We start from the raw sequence: 13,778 nt of genomic DNA, 5'->3' as shown, positions 1-13,778 counted from the left end.
TCATTGTGAAAAAAAAATCTGATAAAGGGAGAAAACTCAAACTGAACTTTTGAAATGAACAAACAAAATTAACCCCCTTTGTAAGTTTTTTTATTTGTTAAAATCTATTTTTAGTCGTGGCGACCTTGACATTGGAGATATTGACGTGATTCTTTCGTGCGACACACCGTCCCATGATGGTGAACAAATGTGCCAAATGATTTTAAATCTCACAATGAATGACATAGTTATGGCCAGGACAAGCTCATTTATGGCCATTTTTGACCTTTGAACTCAAAGTGTGACCTTGACCTTGGAGATATCGACGTAATTATTTCGCGCGACACACCGTCCAATGATGGTGAACAAATGTGCCAAATGATTTTAAAATCTGACAATGAACGACATAGTTATGGCCCGGACAAGCTTGTTCCGCCCGCCCGCCAGCCCGCCAGCCCGCCTGCATTCGCCAATCTAATAACCAGTTTTTTCCTTCGGAAAACCTGGTTAAAAAGCTCACATTTGACCTTTGACCTCTCTGGAGAATGGTACAAGATTGTGACCCCTACCCACTGGATCAATTTTAAGTGTGAGCTAGACCCATGGGTCTCAACACATGCATCTCCATCGTAAACATATTTTGGCCAGTCATTTTTAAATGTACGTATTAAAAGAGTCTTACTGTGGTTTATCAATGTGTAATTGTTATTCTTGAAGCAATGGGAGGGATAAATGAAACAGTTCCGCACATGAGCATATCAGTTTTTGAAACTGTAGCAAATGTTCAGGTATTATTTAACAAGCCGTTTGGAATAATGCAATATTCAATATATAAATAGCACATAAAACAAACAGCTGGAAGGGTATGAAACCTTTAATTACTCCTTAACTCCTATTGATCCTAGAATTACATCCAAACATCTGCTTAACCAAGGTATGTCAAGTGAGGTGGTTGTGTTAATGTGTTCAAAAACATCATCCATGCAAATATGAAAGCTTTGTAGGGAAGTATTATTGATGTTACAGAGTGACTGACACACAAAGGAAAAAAAGACAGTAGATGATCTCATTTTTAATGACCAGTCACTTTTCTCATTGAAACACCTTGATGACTTATCAGTCTGGCTATCACATTTTGTCAGTGAACAAAAGATACAAATCATCAACTTATCTTTTTATCACCTTGTAACAAACACAACAAGAAACCGTTGAAGACAGGTGATGCTTCCCAAAGGTTTTTTTTTGTCACAATATTGCACTATATATTCAGATAAAAGGAAACGTCTTGAGGGGCATAACTTTGGACAAAATAATACGATGGTTTAGCAACTTAAAAATTTCAAAGGGCCATAAATCTCTAAATAAATCATCTAACCAGAACCCACAAATAACATGCGCATCTTCTCAAGGTAGTTAAGCTTCCCATTAAGCTTCATTGAATTCCAGTCAGTAGTTGGGGAGAAATAGCCAAGACAAGAATTGCACTATATGTACAGTTTATAGAAAATTCAAAGGGCCAAAACTCTGTGAAAAAACATCCGACCATAACCGGCTGATAATATGCACATCTCCTGTTGGTAGTGAAGCTTCCCATTAAGTTTCATTGAATTCCCGTAATTAGTTGCTGAGAAATAGCCCGGACAAGAATTGCACTTTATGTACAATGGAAAATTTCAAAGGGCCATAACTCTGTGAAAAATCCTCCAACGAAAACCGGCTGATAATATGCACATCTCCTCTTGGTAGTGAAGCTTCCCATAAAGTTTCATTGAATTCCCATAATAAGTTGCTGAGAAATCGCCCGGACAAGAATTGCACTATATGTACAGTTAATGGAAAATTTCAAAGGGCCATAAGTCTGTGAAAAATCATATGACGAGAACCGGCTGATAATATGCACATGTCCTCTTGGTAGTGAAGCTTCCCATAAAGTTTCATTGAATTCCGGTCATAAGTTGCTGAGAAATAGCCCGGACAAGAATTGCACTATATGTACAGTTAATGGACATTTTCAAAGGGCCATAACTCTGTGAAAAATCATCCGACCAGAACCGGCTGATAATATGCACATCTACTCTTAATAGTGAAGCTTCCCATTAAGTTTCATTGAATTCCGGTCATTAGTTGCTGAGAAATAGCCCAGACAAGAATTGCACTATATGTACAATGAAAAATTTCAAAGGGCCATAAGTCTGTGAAAAATCATCCGACCATAATCGGCTGATAATATGCACATCTCCTCTTGGTAGTGAAGCTTCCCATAAAGTTTCATTGAATTCCGGTCATTAATTGCTGAGAAATAGCCTGGACAAAAATTGTGCACGGACGGACGGACACACGGACGGACAGACGAAGCGGCGACTATATGCTCCCCCCCCCAAAATTTTTGGGGAGCATAATAAACCAAATCAGTCCGATTTGGATTATAAGAAATCTTTGCGGTCAGGACAAAAACAAACTTTTCTAAATTGACCATAAACTCAATTCATTTTATTGTTACAGTCCTCCCGCGCCAGTTCATCACGGCTCATTATTAAGCTATTCATAATCCTCATCACATTCACAGTTTTTAAGGTCCTCTGACCGTCTTGACATACTTTTAACAATGTTTTGAATGAAACCATTTTCTTTTTCTTAGAAATCATGAGTTCAAACGGTTTTTATCAATGGGAGTTGATATTTTCTTTCTTTTCCCTTTCTAGATGAACTCAACATGTCCTTAAAACCACTACAATTAGTTTTAGTCGTCTGCAACAACATTAATCCATACTAGCCTTTGTCTTTTTTTCACTCATAGTCAAATTAACTTTCGAATTCCGCAAAAAGCAACAAAAGAACTCGCGGAAAACAAATCTGCGTTAATCCAACGCACAGTCCCTAAGTCGCTAACCTGAGACATTTATGAACTTTATTGTTTTGTGCAGATTTTGTGATGTTTGATTGATAACTGTGGTTTTTATTTAGGTTTTTTACTCTTTATGACTCTGCCCATGCACTTTACTATCTCGTTTTAGACCAACTTGAAGCCAATGTTTAGGGTACGCTATCTGAAAGTATCTGACCAGAATAGCTCACATTTAAGCACTTTGTGCCAAGGTCAGCTAAAAGGCTCTGACTTAATGTGAACATGTCTACTGAGCTGGTATATTTGGTGTACCTAATGGAAATCCCATAACATTGAATATTCTATCCAGCTGGTCATGATGGTATGGATTGCTAGTTTTAATGTCTTCTTGACGACAGTGGAATATAGGCTCTGATGTCAACAGCTCAGCAAATATACAGCCAATTGCCCATATGTCTGAAATGATAAAGCCTATGTTAATGTCAAGCAATACACCACAAATATATACTTAGCAATCTATTCTTCATAAACAAACACAATTCAAAACAAGAACATTAGTAAAACTGATGAATACTCCCATTGAGTTTTGTCAAGCAATTAAATGCAATCAAAAGTAAAGAACTATTAAAATGACTAAAAAGAGCGGCGTTTGTGAAACAAAATGCCCCCTACTGCAGTTAGAAGCCACACAGCAGCTATATCCAAATTGAAAACATCATGACGAAGTTAAGGTCCATTGATATTTGACAAATTTACTGACCTTGGACAGTATCTGAAAGCCCTATGGAAAAAAATCTGGAAGTGTAAATTTAAAATAAATCATCAAATTCTTCAAAAATCAATGGACCAGAAAGAAACTCGCACTTCATCTGTAAGTCATGTAGGTAGACTCAGGAAAATGTTAAATATAAGGAAAATTTCTTAATCAAAGGCCCATAGCTTTGCCAAAAACAAGAGCACCGCATAACAGGTGCCATGCTCGGCTGCGGGTGCAGTTTTGAATAGATGAAAGCTTGTCAATTTTTTTTTTTAAAGAGGTCACAGTGACCTTGACCTTTGACCTAGTGACCCAAAAATGGGTGTGGCATGTAGAACTCATCAAGGTGCAGCTACATATGAAGTTTTAAAGTTGTAGGTTGAAGCACTTTGATTTTAGAGCCAATTTTCAAAACCTAGACAAAATGTTAAGGTTTTAGCACGACGCGGATGGCAGACACGACGATGGGTTTTCTCCGAAAACAGCCGAGCTAATAAATGGACCCAAACAAAACTCACACTTCATCTGTAAGTCATGTTGGTAGACTCAAAAACCAAAAATCAGCTCAATATCTGAAAATGTTTCCTTATAATCTTCCAAATACAATTAATTTATAGAAAAGTTTTAAGTCCAAGGCCAAAAACTTCACAAAACATCAATGGACAGACATGGCGAAAGCCCGTCGGCCTGTCGGACATTGCCTACAGCAATAAAAAGGCCTACGGTGAAATGCAAGACCGTTGGACTGTCCGGTAGTTTTTGTTTTCAACAAGAGCTTGTCACAGTATTGCCAAATCCTGGCCGAAATGTGTTTGCTTGTATGACAACATTTGTTTTAGAGAGTAAAATAATATTTGTAAAACATGGCACCTGTGTCATCTATTTATATTTCAAGGATCAAATAGTTATATAGTGTTGGAGTTATAATGTAGAGAATGAAATATATGGAAATGAAAGAAAGGAAGTTAATTAAAAAAGAAGACTATAAACAGTTACTGTTCTTGATCACTGTATTTTTCCTTAAACTCATCTATTCATTTTACAGTGAAAACTTCAGTGTTCAAATTAAGATATTATTTTAAAATTAGACAAAGGGAGATATAAAAAATGAAGTGCTAAAATATTTACTATGAAATTAATTTAAATATAATTTAAAATTATAAATAAAAAAAATATAAATAAAAAAATATATACATATGTGTAAAAAATAAAGGGAGATAATTAATCAAAAGTACGGCCAAAAGAGTTATGGTTCATATTCACTGCACTTTCCCTAGTTGCCATATGTTTACATTTCAAGTTTCAAGTAAATCCCTTCAGTAGATTTAGAGTTATGCTCCAGTCAAAAATTTACTTTGAAATTAAATAAAGGGAGATAATTCAACAACTAAGGTAGATAGAGTTATGGTTCATATTCACTGCACTTCTCCTACTTGCAATCTGTTTATATTTCAAGTTTCAAGTAAATCCCTTCAGTAGATTTAGAGTTATACTCCGGACAAAACTTAACATAAAAATTAAATAAAGGGAGATAATTAAAAAAATAAGGTAGATAGAGTTATGGTTCTTAGTCACTGCACTTCTCCTACTTGCCATCTGTTTATATTTGAAGTTTCAAGTAAATCCCTTCAGTAGATTTAGAGTTATGCTCCGGACAAAAAATTACTTTGAAATTAAATAAAGGGAGATAATTCAAAAACTGAGGTAGATAGAGTTATGGTTCTTAATCACTGCAGGAACCAAAGTTTAAAGGGTATCTCAGGAAAGGTAGTTCTGGCTAACATAACTTAAAATTTTGATTTTGTGTGAGAAAAAGTTACTGAAAAACAAATAAAAGAAAAAATTTGGCCTAAAGTAACTGTTGTGTTCTGTTTAAATAAACCTTAATTATCCCCACGCTTTTTGAAAAGCGTTGGGATATTGTGGTTATTTCCGCCGTCTGTCCGTCCGTCTGTCCGTCCTTGCCACTATCTCCTCCTACACTATTAGCACTAGAACCTTGAAACTTTCACACATGGTAGCTATGAGCATATATGCAACCCTGCACTGTTTGGAATTTTGATCTGACTCCTGGGTCAAAAGTTATGGGGGTTGGGCTGGGGCTGGGTCAGAGATTTTCACTCATTTTTTTAAGTTATTTTACATAACTTCTTCATTTCTACACCGATTTACTTCAAATTGATACTGAACCTCTCTTATGATAATACGGTCAATCTCAACTATGCATGGCCCCATTACCAACCCTGGGGCGCCCCGCCCACATAGACCACACCCACCCAAAATTGCCTTTTACTATAATTTCTTCATTTCTACACTGATTCATTTCAAATTGATACTGAACTTCTCTTATGACAATACGGTCAATCTCAACTATGCATGGCCCCATTACCAACCCTGGGGCCCCCCGTCCACATAGACACACACCTACCCAAAATTGCCTTTTACTATAATTTCTTCATTTCTACACAAATTCACTTCAAATTGATACTGAACTTCTCTTATGACAATACGGTCAATCTTAACTATGCATGGCCCCATTACCAACCCTGGGGTGCCCCGCCCACATAGACCACATCCACCCAAAATTGCCTTTTACTGTAATTTCTTCATTTCTACACAGATTCACTTCAAATTGATACTGAACTTCTCTTATGACAATACGGCCCCATTACCAACCCTGGGGCGCCACTGGGTCAAACATGTGGCGTGGGGATACGTGTTGGCCTCTGCCGCGCCATTTCTAGTTAAGATTGTCAAAGCGCTGCTATTTTGCATGTAGGAACATTCACAAATCAGTTGCTGAAACAGTTGTTAGAACCTTGAAGCTTGTCTTACCAATGGCTTTTGTGTAGTGTCTAGCCCCAAGGAGGAGCTCTGGAGCCCGGTACCAGAATGTGACCACCACTGGATCAAGGTCAGCCAGAGGCTTCAACGGGGCATTAAACAAACGGGCAAACCCCATATCAGCTGAAACACAAATGTTCCAATGACAACCAGCTTGGGCAAACCAATAATCAACTTGCAAACAATTCAATTGCACCGAATCCCACAATATCAATCAATTTTGTGCTTATATCACTTTGCTGGCTTATTTACTGAAAAGGCATCTCTGTTCATGTTTAATCCAGGAATCATCAGCATGAAGTTCAGCCACACCTTTATTGGTCTACTCCTGAGCCATTTCTTAAGCCAATTTTTGATGACATTTCATCAAAAACCAATAGTGACACTCTGATTAAAACAGATGCCATTTCCAAAGACAACTAGAGCTATCACTGTGGTCACTGAAATACCCCCCCAACACCCCCCCCCCCCCCCCCCACACACACACACACACACATAAAAGCAACGCTGTCTGGAGGAATATTCCGTTCAGTTATTATTGCTGGTTTTGAAATAATGCAACCTTCATACCTATGAACTGTCATATTGATACTACATATTATAGTCAAAAAACACCCCCAACAAAATATCAGCATGAAAATTCACAAGGGCAATAACTGTGAAATTATGGAAGAAGCAGTTATGATTCGCATGAACTCAACCCCTCATTGAGATATCACTACATATTACATTTGAAAATGATAATGATGCCCAAGATATGCTCTGTACCAAGTTTACATTAAGAACTAAACAAAAGGGCCATGGGCCCTAAAGTGCTTACCTGAAGCCTGAAAAGGAACATAACTATTCTGAAAAGGGGAGTTCAGAAGACTAAAATTACTTTATGAACCATAAGTATTATATCTCTGTGCATATTATAATAACAAACTTTGAAACTCCAGAAAAACTATATCAGGTGAAACTATATCATGTGAGAAATTCTTGTTCTTTTCAAATACTTTATAAGAAAACACAGCCTTGAAATGGTCAATGTAAAGCATTGGGGATTTAAATAATTTTGATGGCTTGCCACACCTCACACTTACCACAGTATAAATCACAAACCAAACCTGCAGCTATAACAGTCAACAATATTATGCACATAATTTTAGTGTACTAGTCTAATATGTAAAGAAAATGTAACTACAATGATTAGAGGATTGGTTGTAGGAATCAGTTGTACACACCCTCCCATATTTTTACAAGTCTACAAATATCAAAGAAATAACCACTAAATCAATTGGATCCGAGCAAATCCTCTGGTACACGGGAAAATCACATGTGAATCAAATTCTTTACCCAAACAATAGAATCTATGACTTACACCTTGCTTTCAATTTGAAAGAAAAAAAAAAGATTTCAATTTGAAAGGAAAAAATTGATAAAGGGAGACAACTCAAAATGTGCATTGTTACTGATTGTTCATAGTTACCCCCCTTGTTTCAAAATCAATATATTTTTAGTCGTGACCACCTTGACCTTCGAGATTTGGACATAATTCTTTTACACAACACACCGCCCAATGATGGTGAATAAATGTGCCAAATGATTTTAAAATCTCACAATGAATGACATAGTTATGGCCCGGACAAGCTCATTTATGGCCATTTTTGACCTTTAAACTCAAAGTGTGACCTTGACCTTGGAGATACAGTAGACTCTCTGTTAACCAGACGGCCTGATCGTCCGGTTATCAGAGTTCCGGTTTACCAAGAGTATGCATATTGGCGAAATATACATTGTATGCATTGTGTACAAAATCATATAAGAATAAAACAAACCATATACATTTACATGTACCATGTGATAACTGTACTCATGTAAGGTTTATGTTTAAAGCATTCTTCAAAAAATGTGTTTTTATTCGATTAATAGCAAAAAACATTCCATACCGACTTGTTTTGATTAATCCCAAAGTGAGTGTGGTGCTTTATACATGTATATACATGACATTTGTCATATAGGCGAGTGAGTCGTGTTAGAGTTCGCTATAAATAGCTCTGAATTAATTAAACACAATTTTGACGAATAACGATTTGAGAAGACTTGTAGATTTGAGACTATTAATGCTGAAGATTTGTTTGAAATTAAGAAAAGGCAGTGAATGAATTTGCAGACAGATGGATGGATATTTAACGGTCATATTTCTCACAGCTTTATCTGACAAACAAACCAACAACCATTTAAGCGTTAAAAACAGGCTATAAGATCTTTTAAACTTACCGAGAAGATCACAAGAAAGTGATCGTCGCAACGGCATGCATTAATTTAGTAATTAAATTGTTTATCATAAGCTTAATAAAATGATCGAGTCAATCACTTTTTGGTATTACCGCACGTCTTTTAAAGACATTCACAGTTTGTTTTACATTATTTAATCGGACTTCTTTAGCGCGGTAACGACTTGACACCTTTATGGTATGTTTAATCCGATTATCGATGATTGCGCCAGCAAAAGGTGTGACACCGCACGCGCTGTGCTGACTAGGTATTGTAATTTTCACGCCTCGGGCATCTTGAGAATTTGGACCGTCCGGTGTACTCAATGTATTTTACGTTGAAAATGACCAAATTCACGGAGATATCCGTTCGGTTTCTGGTTTTGAGAGAGTTCGGTTTATTCAACATTTTTTAACAAAGAAATAGAAGGAGAAAATACCCAACTGGCACGAGAATCGGGAGAGTTCAGGTATTCAGAGAGTCCGGTATTGGCAGAGTCTACTGTATCGACGTAATTCTTTCGCATGACACACCGTCCAGTGATGGTGAACAAATGTGCCGAATGATTTTAAAATCTCACAATGAATGACATAGTTATGGCCCGGACAAGCTCATTTATGGCCTTTTTTTACCTTTGAACTCAAAGTGTGACCTTGATCTTGGAAATATCGACGTAATTCTTTCGCACGACACACCGTCGAATGATGGTGAACAAAGGTGCCAAATGATTTTAAAATCTAACAATGAACGACAAAGTTATGGCCCGGACAAGCTTGTTCCGCCCGCCCGCCGACATTCGCCAATCTAATAACCAGTTTTTTTCCTTCGGAAAAAATTTCATTCGCCAATCTAATAACCAGTTTTTTCCTTCGGAAAACCTGGTAAAAAATGGTAATTGTTATAAAATAAACTGGCATCATGTGGCAGGTGACCGTTTAACTAAGGTCTGATAATGACTGATTCTCGTTAGGTGAAAGCTGGACTGACAGCTTACACCAGCAGACCACTTATCTCAGGTGAACTTCAAGTCAGGTTTATCTGTATGCTTATCTCAGGTGACCTTCAAGTCAGGTTTATCTGTATGGCTTATCTCAGGTGACCTTCAAGTCAGGTTTATCTGTATACGCCAGTAGACCTCTTGGTCTTGTTGCTTTTGAGAAGATTTTAAAGCCATTATGCTAGCTAAGTCTATATTAATCATTTCACCCTTGGGGCATAGCCAGTTTTTCCCCAAGGGCCTGATTTGAACAAATTTAGTCTAAGTGGTTTTAGAAGATTTTTGAAGTTTTTATTTTTAAAATACATTTTAAGCTCTGGGGACCTACATGGACCATACAACTCTGAAAGAGGGTCAACCAAGGATCATTCCTGTGAAATTTTGCTTAAAACTGTGAAGAGGTTAAGGTGGAAAATCATTATAAAAAAAGTACAAGAATTCACTGTCAGATGCTCACGTGACATCGCAGTACTCTAAAAGCTTCCTATGAGCACTAACTTACCAATAGCACTAGGCCAATTTTGACCTCATATCCATGATTTGAAAAACCTGGTAGAGGACATTCCAAATAATGTTTCATACCACAGCACTCTTGATAAAGGGCTATTTGGGTAAATACGCAAATTAAATTATGTATGCATCAAAAATATTTTGTGTGCGTATCAAGTACGCTTAAAAAATGTTGATTACGCATTCTTTTTGTTTTTGGCCGCAAACCGAATTTTGAAAAAGTAAGTGGATATTAACCGCTTAGCTAAGGAGAGAACTGGAACTTGTTTGAATTCAGACTGGTAGTATATCGCCGAAAATTGTAGTATTTGCTGATCATAAATCCGTTTATATATTTGGTGATGGAAAAATGGCGTCTGCTTATGTTGGGCGACCTTTGAAAAAGACATTGCCGCAAAACAACATTCAAAAGTAATTCAGCAAAGACAGTGCGGCGCAGTTCGATGTACGAAAACATTGTGCTGTTCCAATATTGGAATCTATTTTGGAGGATGTAACTTAAAACCATCAATCCAAAAAGAAACATGACGGCGAAAAAGTGACGGACAAAACGCTATGCGAATGGACAGCACTGTTTCCGTAGCTTTGTACTTGTATGACGACTTTCCTCATTAAAATATGCATGCTTGTGCCAGAGCTTTGTGTGTCCAACCAGGCAATACATGTGTGACAGCAAATGAATAAAAGAAGAAACAAAGACTGATGACTGACTTAAACTTAAGCCAAGACAAAAATTCAAAGAGTAAATGAAGTTAAATGTAAACAGGGGTCAATAAAAGTATGGATAAATAATTGTTATCTTTCTTTGTGTCACAAACCTCACTATGGATTCTGCCTATAAAGTACTAATACTCCTTTGTTTTCTTTGTTACTCCCTTTTCTTCAGTTTTGAGGAGTACGATTACTTATTTCGTGAATCCTTATCAAGAGTGCTGATACAATATACAGACCTTTGGGCCTTGTGGTATCTGAGGAAATGAGTCATTTTTAGCATAGGTGCGTTTACGCACCTATGCTTATGGTATATACCACATTTCGAAAATCCACATCGGTCGGCTGCCCTTTATGAAGCCTTACCTGATCAAAAATCAGACGAAATATCTATTTAATTTAGTAAATGGTCATTCTTACAATTTTTTTTTGGAAACGTTTTTCTAACGTTTTCTTCCAAGAATATTGCTGACACCGTTTTTAGTGAATTTTTCTAAGACCATTTTATGTTAAAAAATCTTCTTATAACCTAAAACAAATTTCGTTCGTAAAACAATTCTATCTGCACTATAAATCTCAATCTCCTACGCAGTGGCCTCCCTTATACTAGAAGTTACTGACCGGGCGAAGCAAGGGAAGTAACTGCTGTGAGGAGTTTCTATAAAAATCTGCATTCAGAAATCTGTATTCATAACTCATTCTGTTGTGCACGTCTGCATCTAACGCTTACCACAAGTTTTACGACAAATTCTTGACGCAGACGAATAGGGTAGCGTCTATTTTCATTTGTGAAAAGAATAGTTCGATACAGATCTGTCCGTGCTTAAATTTTGAAAGGCTTGGGTAATTATTGTTCATAAGCGTTTCAAACACTGATGTTAATGGAAAGATTATCTATTTAAATAGTCGGTAATTGTTTGAAATTATTGATTTGAGAAATTCGCGGATGGCGATATCGAACTACATTATACCACGTGACGCCATTCTTCCCTGTATCTTGCACCTATGCTTTTAACGCCATCGGCGCTCTCGTTCTAATAGTGTAACCATTAGACCATCAGAGGCATGGCCAGTCCTGATCACAGGGACTTAATTAGAACAAACTGTGTACAAGACCACACATGATGCTTAAGATCAAATATCAAGACAACCATTTTTTAACAAACTGCAATCATTTTTAAATTCAGCCAAGATATCATGAAGACACAATTGAATTTATAATTTGATCAAGTTTGATGAAGATCAGATAAAAAATGTGACCTTCAAAGTACTGAAAAACAGCTTTATTACAACAAGTTACCTAGTTTTTGACCCCAAGTTACCTTGTTTCTATATCGGCTGAGATATTATTGGGATAACTGTTTTGGTTCTGTTTCATGAAGATTGGGCAAAATTGTGTCCTCCAGGGTGTCTCCAAGTGTTTTCTTTCACATTACCAAGTTACCTAGTTTTTGATCCCATGTAACCCAATTTTCATATTGGCCAACATATTGAGACAATAGCACTAAATTGAAAGTTCAGCAATATTTTATGAACATTGGACAATAAATGAGGCCACTGGAGTTTTCACAAGGCAAATGTTGATGATGCACATAGGACAAAAGAGCATGCTGTGCTGAGGTGAGCTTATAAAGGAAACAAGTTACCCACAAGGAAAGGCCAATTTTTTACCAATGGGAATACCGTAATTACTCTAAGTTTTCAGACACTAAAAAATAATTATTTTTTTTATATATAAAATTTAGATACGGAAAATATTCACAAATTTCAGGTGTTCAAAAATTTAGAGACAAATATTAAATGTCCGAAAATTATAATTATACATTGAAATAAAAGCAATAAATCAATGCACAATAGTGTTTCTACTATAAAATAAAAACATCTTCACAGCTTTGCTTATTCATGCCTGAAATGATAAAGAACAAAAAGTAAAAACATTAAAAATACTGCTTACTTAATAGGAAGATATCATTTAAGTTATTGTTGGGTGAAGCGATTGTTTTTTTACCGGCATTCATTGTTATTTATCCAATTACACAAATGTTATGGTCCATCACCCTCAGGCATGATCAGGCTTCCAGGTTTTATGACCTTAATCTGTTTGTAAAACAGCATGATCAAAGTGTCACAAGATAAGGGCATGCAGTGCTGAAATCTGGTAAAATAGCGCTGTAAAATATACTGTCCAAAAATGTACAGTCATGAATGATAGACGAAAACGCGCATGTCCGAAACTTAAGGGTCACACAAAATAATTATTTTGGCCTAAAAAAGGGGTGCCTGAAAAGTTAGAATAATTACAGTAATATGCACAAGCTTGGTAAAAGATAAACATAAGATGTTACATGCTGAAAACATAACCTCTAGGACTTGCAGTTTCAGTGGAGATTTTAACAGTTTGTGCTGTAAACACTTAAGTTTCCTATTTGTACATACAGTGTTTTTTTTCCTTCTTTGGACGGGTCCGGTAAACGGACCCGTTCCCAATGACCTACGGACCCGTTCCCAAAATGAACCGGACCCGTCCCAATTTCTGGGAAAAAAAACAAACTTGAATGCCGTAAGAGGGTTGTTTATTGTGTTGTTTTCTTTATACTTGATTGTTGATTTAATTTACAATAAAGAGAATTGAATCAGCAGGATTCATAATGCACATCTTGTATTCAGCAATTTAAAAGGGTAAAGTAATGCAACTTATTATGACACCATCTGTGTTCCGATAGCATGTTTTTGTTTGTGCAAGACTGTGAATAAGTTTATGTTGCTTTCCTGTGTCATTTAAAGCTGACAGAAGTTAAACAAAGTCATTAAAACACCATTCTTCAATTGGTACAATTCAAAACTTGATTGTCAATTAGAAGATTTCGCGACTCGTT

General features: G+C 36.5%; 1 protein-coding gene across 5 annotated transcripts in view; it reads right to left on the bottom strand.

The window, feature by feature from the left end:
* The window catches only part of LOC127876286 (cyclin-dependent kinase 8-like), a 104,936-nt gene that overhangs the window by 48,789 nt on the left and 42,369 nt on the right, over positions 1-13,778 (bottom strand). For 4 of the 5 annotated variants that reach the window (XM_052421407.1, XM_052421410.1, XM_052421408.1 and 1 more), the window contains 2 exons: positions 6,417-6,548; positions 3,137-3,280 (listed from right to left, as the gene is read on the bottom strand). In XM_052421407.1, the coding sequence (XP_052277367.1) occupies positions 3,137-3,280; positions 6,417-6,548 (276 nt within the window). The remainder of the gene's footprint in view (positions 1-3,136; positions 3,281-6,416; positions 6,549-13,778) is intronic. The other variant, XM_052421409.1, reaches the window with a different exon arrangement.

The sequence above is a fragment of the Dreissena polymorpha genome, chromosome 4 (genome assembly GCF_020536995.1).
Source record: "Dreissena polymorpha isolate Duluth1 chromosome 4, UMN_Dpol_1.0, whole genome shotgun sequence".
Classification (NCBI taxonomy): domain Eukaryota; kingdom Metazoa; phylum Mollusca; class Bivalvia; order Myida; family Dreissenidae; genus Dreissena; species Dreissena polymorpha.
This window is presented reverse-complemented; position numbering and strand designations above follow the sequence as displayed.